Source organism: Anabrus simplex, chromosome 1 (genome assembly GCF_040414725.1).
Source record: "Anabrus simplex isolate iqAnaSimp1 chromosome 1, ASM4041472v1, whole genome shotgun sequence".
NCBI lineage: Eukaryota > Metazoa > Arthropoda > Insecta > Orthoptera > Tettigoniidae > Anabrus > Anabrus simplex.
This window is the reverse complement of record NC_090265.1, coordinates 1177514037-1177534430: the sequence shown is the minus strand read 5'-3', so window position 1 is coordinate 1177534430 and position 20394 is coordinate 1177514037. Positions and strand designations below refer to the sequence as shown.

Here is a 20394-nt window from a genome sequence, read left to right as displayed (position 1 = left end):
GAGTTATTTGTTTGTTTTAATCTTGTCAATCTTATGTTAATTTTAAGGACACTTCCTCTAAAGCATTACTTTGTCAATTTTATATATTTTTCATCTAAACAGTGTTATGTGGCTGAAGATGTTGATAATATACGAAACATGTACCACTTTTGACCATTAAAAATTGCCTTAAGCAATCATTGTATCAACTAGGTGGAAAATAAATACTTAATTGTGAATCTATTGAAGTGCGATACGGACCATGAAGCTGATTTTATGTAACAGATAGGTCTTACGGCGACGATGGGACAGGAAAGGGCTAGGAGTGGGAAGGAAGCGGCCGTGGCCTTAAATAAGGTACAGCCCCAGCATTTGCCTGGTGTGAAAATGGGAAACCACGGAAAACTATTTTCAGGGCTGCCGACAGTGGGGTTCGAACCTACTATCTCCCGAATACTGGATACTGGCCGCACTTAAGCGACTGCAGCTATCGAGCTCGGTTATTCTAGTATTTTCTGTAACACTGTATTTGTATGGTTTATCATCTTCCCTCCATCTTCCTTTGCCTTCTTTGTCTTTTGGAGGCAAGCTGAGCTTCATAATGACTGTCACATTCACACTTGTCCTCAGTTTCAGTTGAACTTTTTGTCATGCTGCTATCACTTTCATTGCTAGTAAATGGAACTGTATCACTTTCTAAAGCTACATCACTGTCAGATTTCCTCCTGCTATCCTGTAATATAAGCTTAATTTCATTCCTTGCAATGCGAGGTTTATTAGGGCTAACCACTTTTGCTGACTACCAAGTGTGGAAACACCCTACTATGAGAGTGATTACCTGCTGTGTGATGCAATGTATGATGTTAATTTCAACTTCAAGAGAGAGATCAGATTCTCAGCTTTCAAATGGTATATTGCATGTAATGCCATCTATGGACAGAAGGCTTGAACTAGTAGCAGAAAGCTACCTTTTCATAGACTACCTTCCATGCATCTGTGTTTGAATGGTCACAGCATGCGCTACCACATGGCAGGCAACTAGGTGTGCCAATGAGAGAGCGTGGAGTGAGAAAATCATAGAAAGAATCACTAGAGCATTTCAAAGTGCTACACAAAGTACAGCCAGTCCCATGATTGTGCATCGGGAATTAAAAGGAACAGGATTTCATGGTCGAGCAGTTGCCAATAAACCAAACATTTCCCCTCTTAATAAAAGCACTGCCTGGAGTGATGTAAAGAACAATGACATTGGAACAGTGAAAACAGGTAATCTAGAGTGATGAATCATGTTACAAATTGTAGCAATATGATGGGAGGATTTAGGTATGGGAGAATGCCCGGCCAAAGCTATCTACATGAATCTTTAGTACCAACAGTGAAGATTGGAGGATGTGGCATTATGGTGTGGAGATGTTTCTCCTGGCATGGACTCGGCCTTCTTGTAGGACTGCGTGGCACTGTAAATGCAGAAGGATATCAATGATATCAACATATTTTTGAATGTTTTTATACAGTTTGGTGATGACCATTGTTTATACCAAAATGATAATTCTCCAAGACATAAAGCTGGTTCTGTACAGCAGTGGTTTATGGATAATAATATTCTATAACTGTACTTAGCCACCCAGAGTCCTATATGCAATAGCACATCTGTGGGACAATTTAGAATGGTGAATTGTTCCAGACCCCATGTCCAACTTCAACACATTCTCTGGCTAAGTCTCTTCAGGAAGAATGGGATGTCATTCCTATAGAAAAGTTCCAACACTTGGTGGAAAGTCTCCCCAACAGGGTCAGGGCTGTGATAAAATCAAAATGCGCACTAAAATCATGTTAATATTATTTGTTGTTGTTGTTTGAAACATCAGTCCATAGACTTTTGATGCAGCTTTCCATGCCACCCTATCCTGTGCTAACCTTTTCATTTCTACATAACTGCTGCATCTTACATCTGCTCTAATCTGCTTGTCATATTCACACCTTGGTCTTCCCCTACTTTTCTTAGCACCTATACCTCCCTCAAAAACCAACTGAACAAGTTCTAGGTGTCGTAAATATGTCCTTCTATCTCTTCTTGTCAAGTTTAGCCAAATCGATCTCCTCTCACCAGCTCGATTCAGTATCTCTTCATTCGTGATTCAATCTATCCATTTCACCTTCAGCATTCTTCTGTAACACTACATTTCAAAAGCTTCTATTCTCTTTCTTTCTGAGCTAGTTATCGTCCCTGTTTCACTTCCATACAATGCCATGCTCCAGATGAAAGTCTTCAAAAACATCTTCCTAATTCCTACATCAATGTTTGAAATGAGCAAATTTCTTTTCTTAAGAAAGGCCTTCCTTGCTTGAGCTAGTCTGCATTTTATGTCCTCCTTACTTCTGCCATTGTTATTTATTTTACTATCCAAGTAACAATATTCATCTACTTCTGTTTTAAGACTTAATTTCCTAATCTAATTAATATGATGATGATGATGATGATGATGATGCTTGTTGTTTAAAGAGTCTAAGGTCATCAGCCCCAATTAACTATTAGAGAGTACATTACTAGCAAACTCTGTCTTCAGTCTGAAATAGGTGTCCAGATACTTTTGATCAGATAGAGCATTGTAGAATTCTAATCCTTTACAAAACATTTTACTGTCATTAAAGAATTTTGTTTGCTGAATATCCTAGGAAAGGAAAATATTCATGTTTGATTCTCAAGATGACTACATTTTAAATTCTTTCATTTTATACTTTTTTATTTATTTTTTGGTAGACATAGAATTGCCACAATTGCTACAGTGTGTTATCAGGTGTTTCTGAGCTGCTGACTTTTTTACTAGTGATAAGAAATTGGAAAATGATTTCTTCTTTCTTGGGATGATAAAACACCTAACTTACTAGCACTTCTTCCAAACTGCTGGACTTCGATCTTAGCCCGGTATTGTCATATCTTCTCTCAGTGAAGCTCCTTTCTTCTTCAGTGATTTTTCCTGAAAACCTTGGATTATCTTCAAAATCACAGTTGGTGAGTTCCAGTTCTTTTATGTCATGCCCAGTCTCCATTGTCCATTCAGTACAGACTTCTTTGTTTGGCTAGAAAGTAAACTGGTGGTTGGTCAGTCTGTTGGAAGACAATTTTGTGACATGACCAGAGAAAGCTGTTCTCCTTTTGCTGGCACTGTCACTGAGCCTCTCTATCTGGGAGTAGAGCTCTGAATTGTGACATCTCTGGTATTCTCCATCTCGCGGAGAGAGCTACTTCCTCTCACAAGTTGGTTTCAATCCAGTTGCCAAAATACTTAAGTTTCTCCACATGCTTCATTTTACCCTCTTCTAGTGACATGTCTCTGTTAGTGTCTTTCATGTTAGTTAAGTACTTGGTCTTCTCCAGTGACACTTGGGGTCCTGCTTTGCCTGCTTATCTTCTGAGATAATTGACTTACATCAGGCTATTTCCAGATAATCAGTGATCAGTGCCATGTTATTTGCAAAGGCCAGACCATCTACTGTCAATCCTTCTCTGTTGTGACCCCAATAGACTCCATTCTGGACACCCAAAATGACCAGTTCCTTACTCCATTCTCTCACAATTTGTTCAAGAATGCGGTTGAAGAGGAGTGTGGAAAACCCGTCACCTTGTCTCAGCCCTGTTTTGATATTGAAGTTTTCCAACATTTTGCCTTGAAGACTTATTTTACAAGTCCTGACTGACAGACACACACTCCAAGGTTAAATTATGTCTTAAAGTTTTAATGTCTAGTCCTAGTTCTTCAAGAATTTTTACCTAGGGTTCAGTTGTCCATGGAGTCTCCTTTCTTGTAAAGGGGGTGGATCAAAGTTTAGGTTCAGTCAGATGGTAACTTCTCCATTTCCCAGATGTTCTGAATGGTTTCAGTGAGCTTATTCACTGTCTTACTACCAGCACACTTCCAGAATTCAGCCACAATGGAGTCCTCTCTAGCTGCCTTTTTGTTGAGTAGCAGGTGATTTAGTTAACTTCTTCCATTAAAAGATGATAATAATAATAATAATAATAATAATAATAATAATAATAATAATAATAATAATAATAATAATTGTACCGGGCAGTACACCTCCACGCCGCTAATTCAAACCTGGCGCCTGTTGAAACTCCTCTACTGGAGGAAGCCTGAACTTTATCTAATGTGTTGATTTTCAAGTTTCTCAGAAGATGTCACTACTTGGAAATTTTGAAGTTTCTGAACTGGGTCGTTTTCGACGTATTTTTGTTTTGCCTGTAGTAAGAAGTGTGGACATTGTCTTCCAGATGGCACTACTGAAGAACTACAATTGTGCACCCTAGTGCGAAGTGAAAGAACTATGTTTTTGGAGAAAATTTGAATTCATAAGTTTGTTCTTTGTTAAATTTCTTTCAGTCATTGTTTAAGTTGGCAATATTAACCCTTTCTTTCCCCTTGTTTTGAATTTAGCCAATCCCAAATTTCTCGTATTAATTTTGCACCAATAATGTGTTTCTTCTTCATCTTGTGTAGGGGTTTTCTTGGTTAACCAATAAAATTCTTGTGGGAGGGTGTTCTCATTCCTGAAACGCCTCGAACTTTCCGCGAGAGTATATAAACTGCTGATTTTAGGGTCTCTGCACCACTTCAGGAACATCTTTCAGTGTGTAAAGTACGTAGCAGGGGGCGGAAAGCGCCTCTCTCTTCGGGCAGCAGTTCATCCACAAGGTAATGGCCGTTTAATAACTTCTTTTCTTGCTAGCTCAGCAGTTTAACTCTCGGGGCAGGTCCGAAGCCTTTTACCATGTAACTTTCCCTTAAAATGTAAAAACTCTTGGTATCTATTCTATCTTTGTAAACTACAAATTGGGATAGAGAGTGCTTAACCCTCTCGAGCTCCCACTCATATTGCATTGAGGTGAACTTATTTTCACAACCGTTTCTTCCTTAACATAATGTAAATTGTTTCCTTCTAAAAGTCACCTCTTTAGTATGGGACTAGCCCTTGCAGTAATGGCCTAGTGCCAAGTAGGTTGTATATAAAGTGTATTAGGAGTGCAAGAACGCCTCCTCTCAAGTTGGTCTTTTAGAGGCCATGTAATTTTCATGTTTCTTTACTTAATAGGCCTCAGTAGGTTGGGTATTTTACCCCTGTGTTTATGTCCTTAGAGGACAACTTGAAGGTGGAGTTTGGTGTAGCCTTTGATAGGCTGAAATTTTAAGAGCGAGTTGCTCTTTCTTGAAAAATTGAGTTGTTGTATGCCTCGAGGAGGCTTTACCGTGTAAAGAGGAGCAAGTGCTCCTAGGCATGATTGGGGTCTTCTGCCCCTTTGTTGACTTCTGTATATCGTAAGGTTGGGCTTATAGCTCAAGAATTGGGTGTTTGGCTCTCGGAGCCCAAATCCTGTAATCACTGTAATTGTACCTTTTCGAATTGTGTTTCGGCTACTGTGTACCTGTTCAATTTGTTATTTCTTATTCTTGATTTTGAAAAGAAAATATAACCTTGTTGAATTTTACCTTAACTTTAAACTTTAATTTCGTATTTTGAGACCCGTTCACCCCCGCACCTTCTTTCACCTCTGCTGTTCCACAGATACCTCGGAACAATAATAATAATAATAATAATAATAATAATGACCATTATCATCATCACCATCATCTTTTACAATTGGCTTTATGTTGCATCAACACAGATAGGTCTTCTGGTGATGATGGGATAGGAAAGGGCTAGGAGTGGAAAGGAAGTGGCCGTGGCATTAAGGTACAGCCCCAGCATTTGCCTGGTGTCAAAGTGAGAAACACTGGAAACCAACTTCAGGGCTGCTGACAGTAGGGTATGAGCCCACTATCTCTCGAGTGCAAGGTCACAGCTCCGCCCCCTAAACGCACAGCCAGTTTGCTCTGTCATCATCATGATACAATTTCAGAATCAAAAGCCCAAAGTGTGCACTCTATGGACACGATGGTCTATTTTATAAAAACAATGTAGGCCCTATACATCCAGCTCCTTGGCTTAATGGTCGGTATTGTGGCCTTTGTTTCAGAGAACATCAGGTTTCATTTGCAACCAGGCTGAGGATTTTCATTTTTTCAAGCTTAATTTTTCTCGCTCAGGGATTGGGTGTTTCTGTTTGTGTTAATAAACATCTCTTCATCTACACAGAACATACCACACTAACAACCATCACGGAAACATGAAATAGTGAACATATCCTTCCACATACGGTTGACATCAGAAAGGGCATCCGGCAGTAAAATAAGCTCCAACCGAAAAACACTGGAAAAGGGCCAAGAAGAAGGAGAAAAATGTGGGCCATATACATTGGAAAAATAGCCTCTGGGTAATAATTAGGTCCATAAACACACTAGTGTTATGTGCAAATGTAAAATTAATTTTCAATATCACAACTGAATGAAATAATCACAGTACTGCATGTGATGATATAACTTCTGTGGAAGTTAGTTATACGGAATGTAGCTAATTAGAACTCTTTGGATGTTTAATGCTCTTTGACTTATTGTTAACCTCGTTCATGTATTACATAACATAGTCTCATACCTATATGCTGAGATTTGTTTAATAAAACCTACATAAAGGTCAACAGTCATTCCTAATCCATTTCTTTAACAATTTTATAACAAATCTATTGCAACACCACCTGAAACCAACTATACTCGACTTGGATCCAGATTCGCCAACAGCCACAACTCGCTGGAATCATTGGTCCCAAACGTTCCAAAACTTCCTAAGAAAATTTCTGGAAGCTACAGAAGAGCAAAAGCTCTGTCTGCTAATAAACTATATATCTCCTGCAGTCTATGAACACATAAGTCGTTGCCATTCTTATAATGATGCAATATCTATTCTTAAGAACTTATACGTCAAGCCGGTAAACAAAATATTTGCTAGACATCAACTCTTTACTCAGCGGCAACAACCTAATGAATTAATCGACCGCTATCTAGAATCACTAAGAATTCTCAGTAGAGATTGCCAATTTAAAGCCGTGACTGCTGAAACTAATTGTGATGACTGCATACGAGATGCATTTATCAGAGGATTAGTCAGTCCTGTTAATCGCCAACGCTTATTACAGAACACGACGCTTACCCTTTTGGATGCTTACACTCAGGCACGATCTTTAGAACAGGCCCAATTGCATTCTCACTTATATGGCAATGCTTCACCCTCAATTATCAGTATTGGTGATACGGATGGCATGTACTGAAAAGTAAATAATCACTCTCCAGTTGAGGAAAATGACCTTACTCCTGATTCCACAGTGGCAACATCGCTCCCTAAATGCAACTTTTGTGGTTTACATAGGCATCACAGGGGCAAATGCCCTGCCAAAGATTCCTTTTGCAATTCCTGTGGAAAACGTGGACACTGAGCTACAGTTTGTAGGTCTACCTCAGTTAAAACTAGCAAATTAAAACAAACTTCCCCACTGTCAGTCATCACTTTGTGCTCCATATCTTCTCAAATATCTAAGGTTAAGACAGGCATGATAATTAACGGACATTCTATTTCGGGCATGCTCGACTCTGGTAGTGATCTGAGCTTTATAGACAACTGTATCGCTCGAGACCTGAATTTAAAAATTCATCCTACCTCTGTAGAAGTGGGTCTTGCTTCTACCACACATAAAGCAAAAGTCATTGGTCAATGTACCCTAGATATTAAAATGTGTGGACATCATTATTCAAAAATAGTATTGTCAGTCCTGCCTAACCTCTGTTGTGATCTGATAATTGGTCGTGACTTAATGAAGATGCACTCCTCTGTCCAGTTCGACTTCGGAGGTTCTAAAGCCCCTCTCCGTATTTGTGGACTAGCGGCAGCCAAAGTTAGGTCTGCTGTACTATTTTCTAACTTATCGCCTGATTGTAAACCTATAGTTGTTAAATCTCGTCGCTATTCTGATAGTGATTCGCAGTTCATTGCAGCTCAAATTTAAAAACTACTGAAGGAAGGTGTAATTGAGAGTAGTATTTCCCCTTGAAGAGCTCAGGTTCATGTCGTATCGACATCTAATCACAAACATTGCATGGTAGTCGATTATTCTCGGACTATTAATAAGTTCACCGTTTTCGATGCCTACCTGCTGCCACAAATCAACGATATAATTACACAGGCGGCAAGATATGAAGTTTTCAGTACCGTTGATTTACGTAGTGCTTACCATCAGGTACCCATCCCTGAGCACGATCGCCCCATTACGGCTTTCGAGGCTTGTGGAAAATTGTTCCAGTTCACCAGAATACCATTCGGTGTGACAAATGGAGTAGCAGCATTCCAGAGAGTAATTGATGAGATCATTCAAGCTGAAGGTCTTACGGATACCTACGCTTACCTAGATGATGTCACAGTATGTGGAGCAAACCAAGATGAACATGATGTGAACCTCGAAAAATTTCTTAAAGTGGCCCTCAAGTATAATCTAACAATCAACTCGGAGAAAAGCTACTTCTCACAAAAAAGCATCAAACTCTTGGGATATACAATCAGTAACAAGACTATTAGACCTGATCCTGATCGACTGAAACCGCTCAGAGATTATCCTATTCCATGTGACCACCAGTCTCTTAGGAGAGTGCTTAGCATGTTCTCACATTATTCGCCCTTTGTGTCTAATTTTTTGGCAAAAATCAACCTCTGTGCCAAGCCTCACTACCTCTATCTGCCACTGCTGTTAAAGCTTTTGAAGATATCAAGTCTGCTGTAGAAAATGCCGCTCTTGGTAGCATAGACAACAATGCCCCGTTCACAGTCGAGACTGATGCATCAGATTCTACTATTGCTGCTACCCTTTCCCAAAATGAACGCCCTGTTGCATTTTTCTCTCAAACACTCTCAGGTTCTGAGAACCATCATTCAGCGATCGAAAAGGAAGCCTATGCTATTGTGGAAGCCGTTCGTAAATGGAGACACTTCCTCACGGGCCGTCATTTCCACCTTATCACAGACCAGCGCTCCGTAACTTTCATGTTTGATTCAAAACATCCTGGAAAAATAAAGAATGAGAAGATAATGTGCTGGCATTTGGAATTATCCCCTTATTCATATGACATTGTATCGACCATTCAACCATAACCAAGCTGCTGATGCCCTCTTGAAGGTCGGTTCCATCAATCATAATACAGAATATGAAAAGCTACTGTCTCTTCATCAGTCCCTTTGTCACCCAGGCATCACAAGAATGGGTCATTGGATACGGATTAAAAATCTTCCCTTCTCAATAGAAGATATCCGGCGTATCACATCTTCATGCAGGACATGCGTTGAGGTAAAGCCTCAGTTTTTCAGACATCAAGGCTCTCTTATCAAGGCCACAGCCCCTTTTTAACATTTAAATCTGGACTTCAAAGGACCGTTGCCTACTAAGACTCGAAACCGCTACATTCTCACCGTAACTGACGAATTTTCTCGTTTCCCCTTTGCCTTCGCTTGTTGTGACACGAGTTCCTCGACAGTCATCTCCTGCCTAACTCAACTTTTCAGCATATTTAGAGCCCCATCCTACATACATACGGATCGAGGCTCATCATTTATGTCTCAGGATCTCAAGAACTTTCTCGCTTCATTTGGAGTGTCCACCAGCCGCACTACACCCTACAACCCACAGGGTAACGGCCAGGTTGAACGATTTAATGGGACAATCTGGAGAACAATTCAACTTGCCCTTAAAGATAAAAGTTTGTCAATCACCGAGTGGGAATCCATACTTCAAGAAGCACTTCACGCTATTTGGTCTCTACTCTGCACAGCCACAAATGCTACTCCTCACGAGCGCATGTTTGGCCACCCACGATGCAATTTATTTATTTATTTTATTTATTTATTGTCTTGTTTTATATGGCGGGACTCAGGCTATGAAGCCTGCTATTCTGTCCGACCATACATACACCTACATGAAGAGTTAAATATACACTAAATTGTCTACAGTTTAATATCTTAAGGTAGCAATTAAATGTTTTAATTAATCTAATACTTAGCTATGATCTAATCCTACTATGTTATAAGAAATTATTATTATTTATTAACCAGGTTTGACAGAGTTTCTTAAAGCGGAGGTGGTTTGACACGCTCCTAATTTCAGCAGGTAGGGAATTCCAAATTCGGCTGGCGGCGACTATAAATGATCTACTGTAGCCAGTTGAGCGGTGAATGGGAATGCTTAGTACTGCGGTGGATGATGATCTGGTAGGAATACTAGAAGGAGATGCTAGGTAATGGAATTGTGTGGCAAGGTATTCAGGTGTGTTAAGGTTCAGTATACGATGTAACAGGGAAAGAGTGTGTAAATTTCGTCGCTCTCGTAAGTGTAGCCATGAAAGCCTAGCAAATGCGGGAGAAATATGGCTAAATCTTGGTATATCTGAAATAAATCAAACGCATGCGTTATGTGCCTTTTGGAGCTTGATGGAAAGTGAGGCATTCAGGTTACTGTATACTACGTCACAGTAGTCGAATATTGGCATTACCATACTTTGGATAAGCAATTTTCTTACATTTTGGGGGAGTAAATCTCTGAGTTTTTTAAGGGAATGTAAGGCATAAAACACTCACTGACATATACCTGTTACATGATCGTTCCAACTAAGGTTTTTATCCATTATCATCCCTAAGTTTTTAACTGTTTCTTTGAATTGTAACTGAGTGCCTCTTAATGTTACTGAGTGGGTATGGATGTCTGTAAGTCGTGCGTGGGTTTTTCGGGTAGCTAAAAGAATACACTGCGATTTTTGGGCATTGATTTTTAGTGCATGGTCATAGGTCCACCTACATATTCTTCCTAGGTCGTCGTTCATATTATTTATTGCAGTCGGTAAGTCACGAGGATGTGCATGTGTATATATCTGTATGTCGTCTGTGTTCACATGATATTGACAATGTTTAATTACTTGTGTTAGTCCTGAAATGAAGATCGAAAATAGGAGTGGCGCTAGCACTGACCCCTGTTGTATTCCAGTCTCTACAGATTGCCATGAAGAGAAATTTTCACCTGTAGATACACACTGCCGGTGATCAGAGAGATAGGAATACATCCAGGATAGTGTGCTTTGTGAGAAATTAAGAGCACGTAATTTTGCTATTAGTATGTCCATGTCAATGCAGTCAAAGGCCTTACTAAGGTCTAGAAGAGTTAAAACAGTAACTTCTCCCTTATCCATAGCTACTCCTATGTCGTTTGTAACTTTAAGCAGTGCAGTAGTTGTGCTATGATTGCTTCTAAAACCAGACTGGTATTTGTCAAGAAGCATATTGTTATTTAAATATGCGGTTATTTGTCTGTGAACTATTTTCTCCAAAATTTTGGACAGAAATGGTAAAATGCAAATGGATTGAAAGTCTTTGGGTTCTACGGGATTGTTGGTCTTGGGGAGTGGGCGAACAATTGGATATTTCCATAGGGAAGGGAATATGCCGGTTATCAGTGAGGTATTTAAGATGTGGGTTAGAGTTGGTAGGATTACGTCTAGAGTTTTTAACAGTAACTGTGGAACAATCTCGTCACATCCTGTTGCAGTTGTCTTTATTGATCGTGCAATTTGTCTCACTTCTACAGGAGTTACGAGGGAAAAATATAACTGTTCTCCTCCATTGTTAGTATTGCCATTGTGTAGAATTTTGTTAATCGTCTGTTCTTTTGTTGTCTCGTCAATGTTAACGGGTCTTGTAGTAAAGAATTGGTTTAAATCATCCAGTGATATTTTAACGTCAGCAGTATGTATTTTATTTTCGCCTATGCCCATTTTTTTAACGGTTTTCCAGATTGTTGTCGTGTTTCGGGTTAGCAAAATGTTCTGTGAGTGTCTTATTTTAGCATTCCTTACGGTCTGTGTGGTTCTGTTACGAAGGGTCTTGTACAGGTCAAAATCGTTTGGTATTTGGCTAGTTTTAAAGTTTCTGAAAGCTTTGTCTCTCTCTGTCATTAAGTCTTGTATTTCCTGCGTCATCCATGGAGCCGCAGGGCGTGTTACACGAGCAGTGCATTTTGGCGCGTGTTTATTAAGAAGAGCTAGCAGTTGTGTGTTTAAGAACTCCACTTTATCATCTATATTATCTAAAATATGGACATTATGCCAAGGTATGTTTGCAGCATCTTCTAATAGGGCTTCGTTATTTATACGTTTTAGATCTCGGAATGTAATTAATTTAGGTCTGTACTTGGGGCATTTAAGTGAATAAGCTAAATAAATTAAGTCGTGATTGGATAGTCTGCAAGCAGACATTTGCCCGTGGGTCAGTACTCTGTCAGGGTTATTCGTCACAATTAAGTCCAGTAATGTATGTGACGTGGCTGTGTGATGTGTTGGTTTAAGTGGCAAGATCGTCATGTTACAAGATTTAAATATGTTGATTAGTTGTTTAGTCTCAGTCATTTTGTCGTTAAGGATGTCAGTATTGAGGTCTCCTAGTAATAAAACATGCTCATACCTGGGTAGGAGGTCAAGTAAGATGTCTTCAAGGTCGGTGATGTATCCAATCTTTGGTGGGCGATACACAACACTCAGTAAGCACTTTACACCTAAAGCCTCAATTTCAATAAACATGAACTCGGGCCTTGCGCAGTATTCACTAGTTGTTTTGTAAATTATTTTATATTTTAGGTCGTTCCTAATATACATAGCTACTCCGCCGCCGGCTTTACCTGTGCGATCATTTCGGATCAAGGTATAATTTTCGAGTTGGACAAGAGAATCTGACAACCACGGTTTCATCCAGGTTTCTCCGTTCATGACGATGTGAGGGCTGATATTAGCAATAATGTTACAGAGTTCGTGGAAGTGAGGAATTAGACTTTGAACGTTAGCATGTACTACCTGTAAGGAATTTGGAAAGTTGTTAAAAGCATTTGTAAGCGGATTAGTACTAGGGGGCTGTGTAGGTATGGGAGCGGAGATTCCGCTCAGCTGACCACCAGTAACCTTGCCGAAAATAGAAGCATGTTCAGCACTCTCGCTTTGAGTTGCCAACCTGTACGCTATCTTGCCTAGTTATTATATGTAAATCTAATGAAGATATAATCTAAAAGTAATAGTTTGAATAGTAATTATAGTCTAGTAATTGAAAGTCTAGTGTCTAAGTTAGTTAAAACTGTAAAATGTGTAGTGTCATGTTAGTTTCAGTCTGTCGGTTTATTTGATCCTGTCCAATTCCGCTCGGCTCGACACACGATATTTCACACCATTGTGTTTTACAATAATCGTACCGTCTATTGTCCAACAATTGGACACAGAAAATCTAGTGATCGCTTCTTGCAACAGTTTCATCCTGATTGACGTGAGGTCTTCTCTAATTGTTTTGCCCGTTCCTTTCAGTTTCTTTTTAGATTTGAATAGTTCGTTCCGTTTGCGGTACGACACGAACTTCACTATTATCGGACGCGGCTTAACTGTACTCATCTTGCCTACCCTGTGACTTCTGTCTATGTCCTCGTGCGTTAAATGTACTCCAATACTGTCAGCTAGCTCAATGACAATTTTGTCCGTGTCCTCACCACTCGATTCCCGCACCCCGAACACACGCAGTGATTGCCGCCGCTGATATTGTTCGAGAGCATCGGTTTTAGTTTCGAGCTGCTCCCTGAGGTCTGATATTGTCTTGTCTCTGGCTTCGAGCGCTTCCCTCATCTCCTTGATTACTTTCGTATTAAAATCTATCGTAGCTTTAAGTTGGTCTATAACGGCCCTGGCTACCTGGTCTTGTATGATGTTTGCTAGCGTGGCGAGTGTTTCCTTGTCTCTCAGAGCTTCCTGTAGGGCGCGCTTCACTGGGCTGTCCGTTGTTACTAACCTTTCCTTTCCCTGGCATGGCTGTTTACAAGAAGGATTATGTTCTTAATTACTTGTGATACACTTTGAACTGGCTGGCTACTGAAACCTGGAACTGTGCTACTCCGTCACTTCAATCGTCAATCTAAATTTGAACCACTGGTTGAAGGACTTACCCTCCTAAATGGTAATCATGATTATGCACTAATCCGGTATCCTGACGGCCGAGAGCCTACGGTATCTACTAGGCACCTGGCACAGAGAGGAGAAGACACTCTCACAGCAAATGATGCACCAGCACCACACCCTAGTGAATCCACTGCGGATCATGAGATTTCCAATGAAGGGAGCCCTGCAACTCAGGTCAATATCCCTGTGACTCCTGATAGTCTGCTTCGAACCCCAATTCGTACTCAAGATGAAACGCCACTATGTCGCAGCAGCTGCATACCGCATCCTCCAGCTTATTTGAAGGACTTCATTCAATTCTGAGAAGGGGGTGAATGTGATGATATAACTTCTATGGATGTTAGTTATACGGAATGTAGCTAATTAGAACTCTTTGGATGTTTAATGCTCTTTGACTTATTGTTAACCTCGTTCACGTATTACATAACATAGTCTCATACCTATATGCTGAGATTTGTTTAATAAAACCTACGTGAAGGTCAACAGTCATTCCTAATCCATTTCTTTAACACTGCATTTTCATATTAAATACATGATAACGGTTATAACAGTCATTGTAGGGAAATGGGCTAAACTCGTGGTAGAACCTGAATCATTGCAGCTGTTACAAGTGAAATTGGCACTTCATGAACCACTTCAAGAAAAGGTGGATAATATGATTTAAACAGGGATTGTTTGTCAAGGTGGATTTACAGTGGATACACAAGAGAAATAATTTGTGCATTGTTATCAAACTTTCAATCAGGTTTTATTGGATGAGACAAAATTATCTACACAGGGTAAATCAAAAGATTGCAAAAGAACTGAAGACAGAGCAAGTTGGTCATGTGGTTAAGGTTATGTAGCTGAGAGCTTGCATTTGGGAGATGGTGGGTTTGAATCCCACTGTTGGCAGCAGGGGTGGAAGTTAAAAGCTTCCACTATCCAGAACCTCGGCACTTGATGGGATAGAGTGGATATCTCTACGCCCGCCCACCTATGACCCCAGGAATTAATCTGGTACTCAATTATGGTGTAGGCTGAGTGAACCTCCACAAGTGGAAATCTTGTTTCTTAAGCTTTTTGACTTGCTGACGGGAAAGCGAACCCACACCCTTCTGGTTCGATGTGTTAGTGCGATATCAAAATACTAGCAAAAAAAGAAAAAGGAAAAGTTCCTATTTGAAAGTAGTTGTACTTTGACTCCTTTATGGATCATTCAGTTTCTGCACAATCTGCTCAATCACCAAGTATACCAAGTAACAATGTACTGATCAACATCAATCAATAGAAAAGCTCCATTGGACTTACCTGGTAACTGGATCTTTTGTGTAATTTTTTGGACATGGGGCTGCCAAGCATTGATACAATCCATGAATATTTATACAGATATCATCATCACTGCATAGAACAGATCCATCTTCACAAGGATTCTTTTCTGGGGAAAATATATCAAAATTCAACTCAACGTAAGAATAAACATCATAATTAACATGTGCAAAAAAAGTTATAATAGTTGAAGGTTTGTTAAACACATGGCATTTAAAAAAATTATTGTTAGACACAAAGGAGTTTAATATTAATTTTATTTCAAATCCTCACCTTTGCAAATACCATCCACTTCTTGGAATCTTTCTGGACATGTAATGGGTTCATCTGTATCAGATTTTCCTCTAAGATATTCAATGTAAAGAGCTGAAAAAACATAGAATTATGAATTAGGGGACTGCTCTTAGTGTTCTAGTGCTCCCAATAACATGGCAGAAGAAGACACTAAGTTCACAAAGTGATTCATGAATAGCAAAAACTCTTCTACTTAAATACTTAAGCTGAAACGTAATAGCTCCTCAATTGTAAACAAAGTTAAACTCTATTCTAGAGTCAGAATATGATTTTCTTGTCATAGAATTAATATTACTTCAGTGCATTTATATTCCTTATAAGGATCCCTTCTCCACGCTTGTCAGAATTAAACACTTCTAGTTTATGCAATAAAAGAGAATTTATAAACTAAAACAAAAAACAAAGTCAATACCATCCACTCACCCACCCACCCACCCCTCCCTCCGTCAATCAATCAATCTGCATTTAGGGCTGTCGCCCAGGTGACAGATACCTTATCAATTGTTTTCCTAGTCTTTTCTTAAATTATTTCAAAGAATTTGGAAATTTATAGAACATTTCCTTTGGTAAATTATTCCGATCCATAACTCCTCTTTCTATAAATGAATATTTGCTCCAGTTTGTCCTATTGAATGCCAAATTGCAACTTTACCTTCCTACTGTGATCATTTATACCTTTAAAGGTTGCACTCATCTTATTCATCTACTAATATTGCTCCACGCCACTTCTCACCTGACAGCTTGGAACATCTTCCTTATGTATAATTGCAGCTTAGTAAATAAAAGATCCACCTGTCCACCACAATACTAATCTTATGATTATTTATTCTACATTAAGTTATACATTAATATGGGACACATTTTGTCCTGTTTTAGGAGATCCTCAGCCATGTTTTATTTATTTAGTGATGACAAAAGGTCCCATGAGCATTGTCCCAGGGACAGTACAGTACATACTTTTCTTAAGGTGACACAATAATTACATTTCATATACTGCAGCTTTTTTTAGTAAAGTTACAAGTACATTTTTGGATAACTAAGACAGTTTTTTTTAACATGTTAGCATCATAGTTTTTCAGAAGTATACTCAGATATTGTATGGCTGTAAGATATTAAATATGTACAATATAATTATTTATGTATTAATTAAAGTAAGTTATATAGAGGTTATATTAAGATATCTGTATAAGGGTAATATTCCTTCAGTTTTTGAGGGTTTTGAAAAGAATTAGTAAACGGAGTCTCATGAACATGTTTATCTATCTAGACCAGTTTTCAATAATAAATGTAATCTCAATGAAAATGTAGAACCAGGCGAGTTGGTTGTGCGGACCGGGGTGCGCGGCTGTGAGCTTGCATCCAGGATATAGTGGGTTCAAATCCCACTGTCGACAGCCCTGAAGATGGTTTTCGGTGGTTTCCCATTTTCACATCAGGCAAATGCTGGGGCTGTACCTTAATTAAGGCCATGGCTGCTTCCTTCCAACTCCTAGGCCTTTCCTATCCATCGTTGCCATAAGACCTACAGTATCTGTGTTGGTGTGACGTAAAGCCACTAGCAAAAAAAAAAGAACTGTATGGGATACATGCAACTGCATATAAACACACAAGAAAATCATGTCCGTATCATATGCTGGTGCCATCCACAATGAAAGCAGTGCACGCGTATCCTGTATGGGCATAGTGTTGAAAGTGTTAATGGAGATATTAGAGCATTTGGTCCACTTGTATTCAGGCTTTCATCTCTGCCCTCATTCCCTATCCCATGGATTGCAAAATTCCAGTACAAAGTACAAGCATTAGATTAATATTAAACAAGTGTTGACAGATGTACAAAGCCTTAATAATGTTACCAGGATTATCTCTACACAGCTAGTTATTAGTTCTTGACTTAAATTTTCACACACCACCACCACTGATATTTCCCTATTCTTCACTGTATCAGAAAATGGTATAGAACAAAAAAGTTTGCAAATTAGCCTTTAATTCAATTTTGTCATCAAAAATTTTCCTATAAAAGCAATCAATAGGGCAAGGAAGAGAAGGTAATACAGTAGAAGAATTCGAATTGGGACAAAGAAATGAAAGGAAGCCAGCTGGTTGAATTCTTCATGAATCATAATTTAGTCCTCGCTAACACTTGGTTCAAACACCACAAACCATGGCAGTATACAGGACAAGACCTGCAGACACTGGAAGGTATCAAACAGACTTTATTATGATTAGGCAGAGATTCAGAAACCAGCTGTTGGTTTGCAAAACTTTCCTAGGAGCAGATGTGAACTGACCACAACCTGTTGGTCATGAAATGCCATCTGAAGTTGAAGAAATAGAAGAAAGGAAGGAATGCAAAGTTGAATGAAAAGAGTGTGAGGGATTGTTTCAAGGAACATGTAACACAAGGACTAAATGAAAAGGCTGAAGGTAACACAGTAGAGGAAGAATGGACAGTCGTAAAGAATGAGATCAGTAAAATTGCTGAAGAAATGTTAGGAAAAAAGAAAAGATCAACTAAGAATCAATGGATAACTCAGGAGATTCTAGATCTGATTGACAAACAAAGAAAGTACAAGAATGCAAAAATAAGGAGGGTAGAAAGGTATACAGGTGAATAAAGTATGTAGTAAATAGAAAGTTCAGGACAGCTAAGGAAGAATGGCTGAAAGAAAAGTGCAAGGATGTTGAACGTAGTATGGTCTTTTTTTTTTTTCTTTTGATTGATGATCCATCCTTATGCCACGGAGGACAAAGTTTTACTGGCTGTAACTGGAAAAAATCCAAAGAAAATCAGCTTGATTTGTTCTGGGTGATTTCCGACAAAAGAGTAGCTTTACAAAAATGTTGTAAAGCTTGGGCTGGGAAGACTTGGGAGGAAGGAGATGAGCTGCTTGATTAAGTGGTATGTTCTGAGCTGTCAGTGGAGAAATGGCATGGGAGGACATCAATAGACGAATAAGTTTGAGTGGTGTCTTTAAAAGTAGGAAAGATCACAATATGAAGATAAAGTTGGAATTCAAGAGGACAAATTGGGGCAAATATTCATTTATAGGAAGGGGAGTTAGGGATTGGAATAACTTCCCAAGGGAAATGTTCAATAATTTTTCCAATTTTGTTGTGATCATGTAAGAAAAGGCTAGGAAAACAACAGATAAGTAATCTGGCACGTGGGCAACTGCCTTAAATGCAGATCAGTAGTGATTGATTTTGACTGATTTTGAAGGTAGATGCTGCATACAGGAAAATCAAGGAAACCTATGGAGAAAGGAAAACTAGATATATGAATATTAAGAGCTCAGATGAAAAACCACTTCTAGAGAAAGAAGACAAGTCAGAAAGATGGCAGGAACATACTCAACAGATGTATCAATGTGAAGAAGTGGATGATAGGGTTCTGGAACGAGAAGAGGCTGTTGATGCCGATGACATGGGAGACCCAATTTTGAGGTCGAATCTGACAGAGATTTAAGAGACCTAAGTAGGAACAAGGCACCGGGAATTGATGACATACCCTCAGAATTATCGACCGTCTTAGGCAAAATTAGCATGGCAAGGTTATTCCAGTTGGTGAGTAAGATGTATGATATGAGAGAAGTGCCATCTGATTTTCGGCAGAAAGTTGTTATACCTATTCCCAAGAAAGCTGGTGCTGACAAGGGTGAAAACTACTGCACCATTAGTTTAGTATCTCACGCCTGCAAAATTTTAAAACGTATTATTTACAGAAGAATGGAAAGACAATTTGAAACTGAGTTGGGAGAAAATGAATTTGGCTTCATAAGAAATGTGGGGACACGTAAGCAATCATGAATTTACAACTGATCTTAGAGGACCGAATTAAGAAAGACAAGCCCAGGTACAGGGCATTTGTAGATCTAGAAAAGGCATTTGATAATGTTAATTGGACCAAGCTATTTGAGAATCTGAAGATGATTGGGATCAAATAATGAGAAAGGAGAATTATCTACAATCTGTACAAAAATCAGTCTGCAGTGATAAGAATCCAGGGGTTTTGAAAAATAGGCAGCAATCCAGAAAGGAGTGAGGAAAAGCTGTAGTTTGTCTCCTCTCCTTTTCAATGTTTAATGTTTATATAGAAGAGGTGATAAAGGAAATCAAAGAGGAATTTGGAATGGAATCAAAGTCCAAGGAGAGGAAATCAAAACCCTGAGATTTGCTGAGATATTGTTTTATCTGACTCTGCAAAAGATCTAGAGAAGTTGCTGAATGGTATGGACAGAGTCTTGGGGAAGTAATACAAGATGAAAATAAATAAGTCCAAAACAAAAATAATAGAGTGCAGTTGAACAAGGTCAGGTGATGCAGAAAATATTAGATTAGGAATTGAAGTCTTCAAGGAAGTAGATGAGTATTGTTACTTGCGTAGTAAAATAACTAATGATGGTAGAAGTAAGGAGGACATAAAATGCAGACTAGCACAAGCAAGGAAGGCCTTTCTTAACCCTAGACCGGGCGTGCCAATTTCTGTCACACTACAGGGCGCGCGGTTGACTTTGTCAACCAGTTACGTTTTCAGTCGTTTACAGGCTTCCAATCGCATAAACATTTCATTTAATGGCGTTTTATCTTTTGTCTCAATGTTGTTCTCCAAATCAAATGAAAAACTTGTATTAGTGACTAATATGAATGTACTTAAAATGGATAATTATGTACACGTGAACTAATTCTGATAGGGACATGAATACTGCGCCTATTTAAAATGAGTTAAGCAGTAGATACATAATTAAATTAAAGTAATTGTGATAGTTTAATATTTGCACAATTATACAATGAAATGAACAGATATAATAGCAAAAAATGACGGATGGTAAATAACCTTTATTGCCATGTCCAGAAAATCTTTCACACCTTA

General features: G+C 38.9%; 1 protein-coding gene across 1 annotated transcript in view; it reads right to left on the bottom strand.

The window, feature by feature from the left end:
• LOC136858164 (hemicentin-1) overlaps positions 1-20394 on the bottom strand; it is a 709155-nt gene that overhangs the window by 55215 nt on the left and 633546 nt on the right. Inside the window, exons 41-42 of the mRNA XM_067137503.2 lie at positions 15504-15596; positions 15213-15339 (exon numbers count right to left, since the gene is read on the bottom strand). Coding sequence (XP_066993604.2) covers positions 15213-15339; positions 15504-15596 — 220 coding nt within the window. The remainder of the gene's footprint in view (positions 1-15212; positions 15340-15503; positions 15597-20394) is intronic.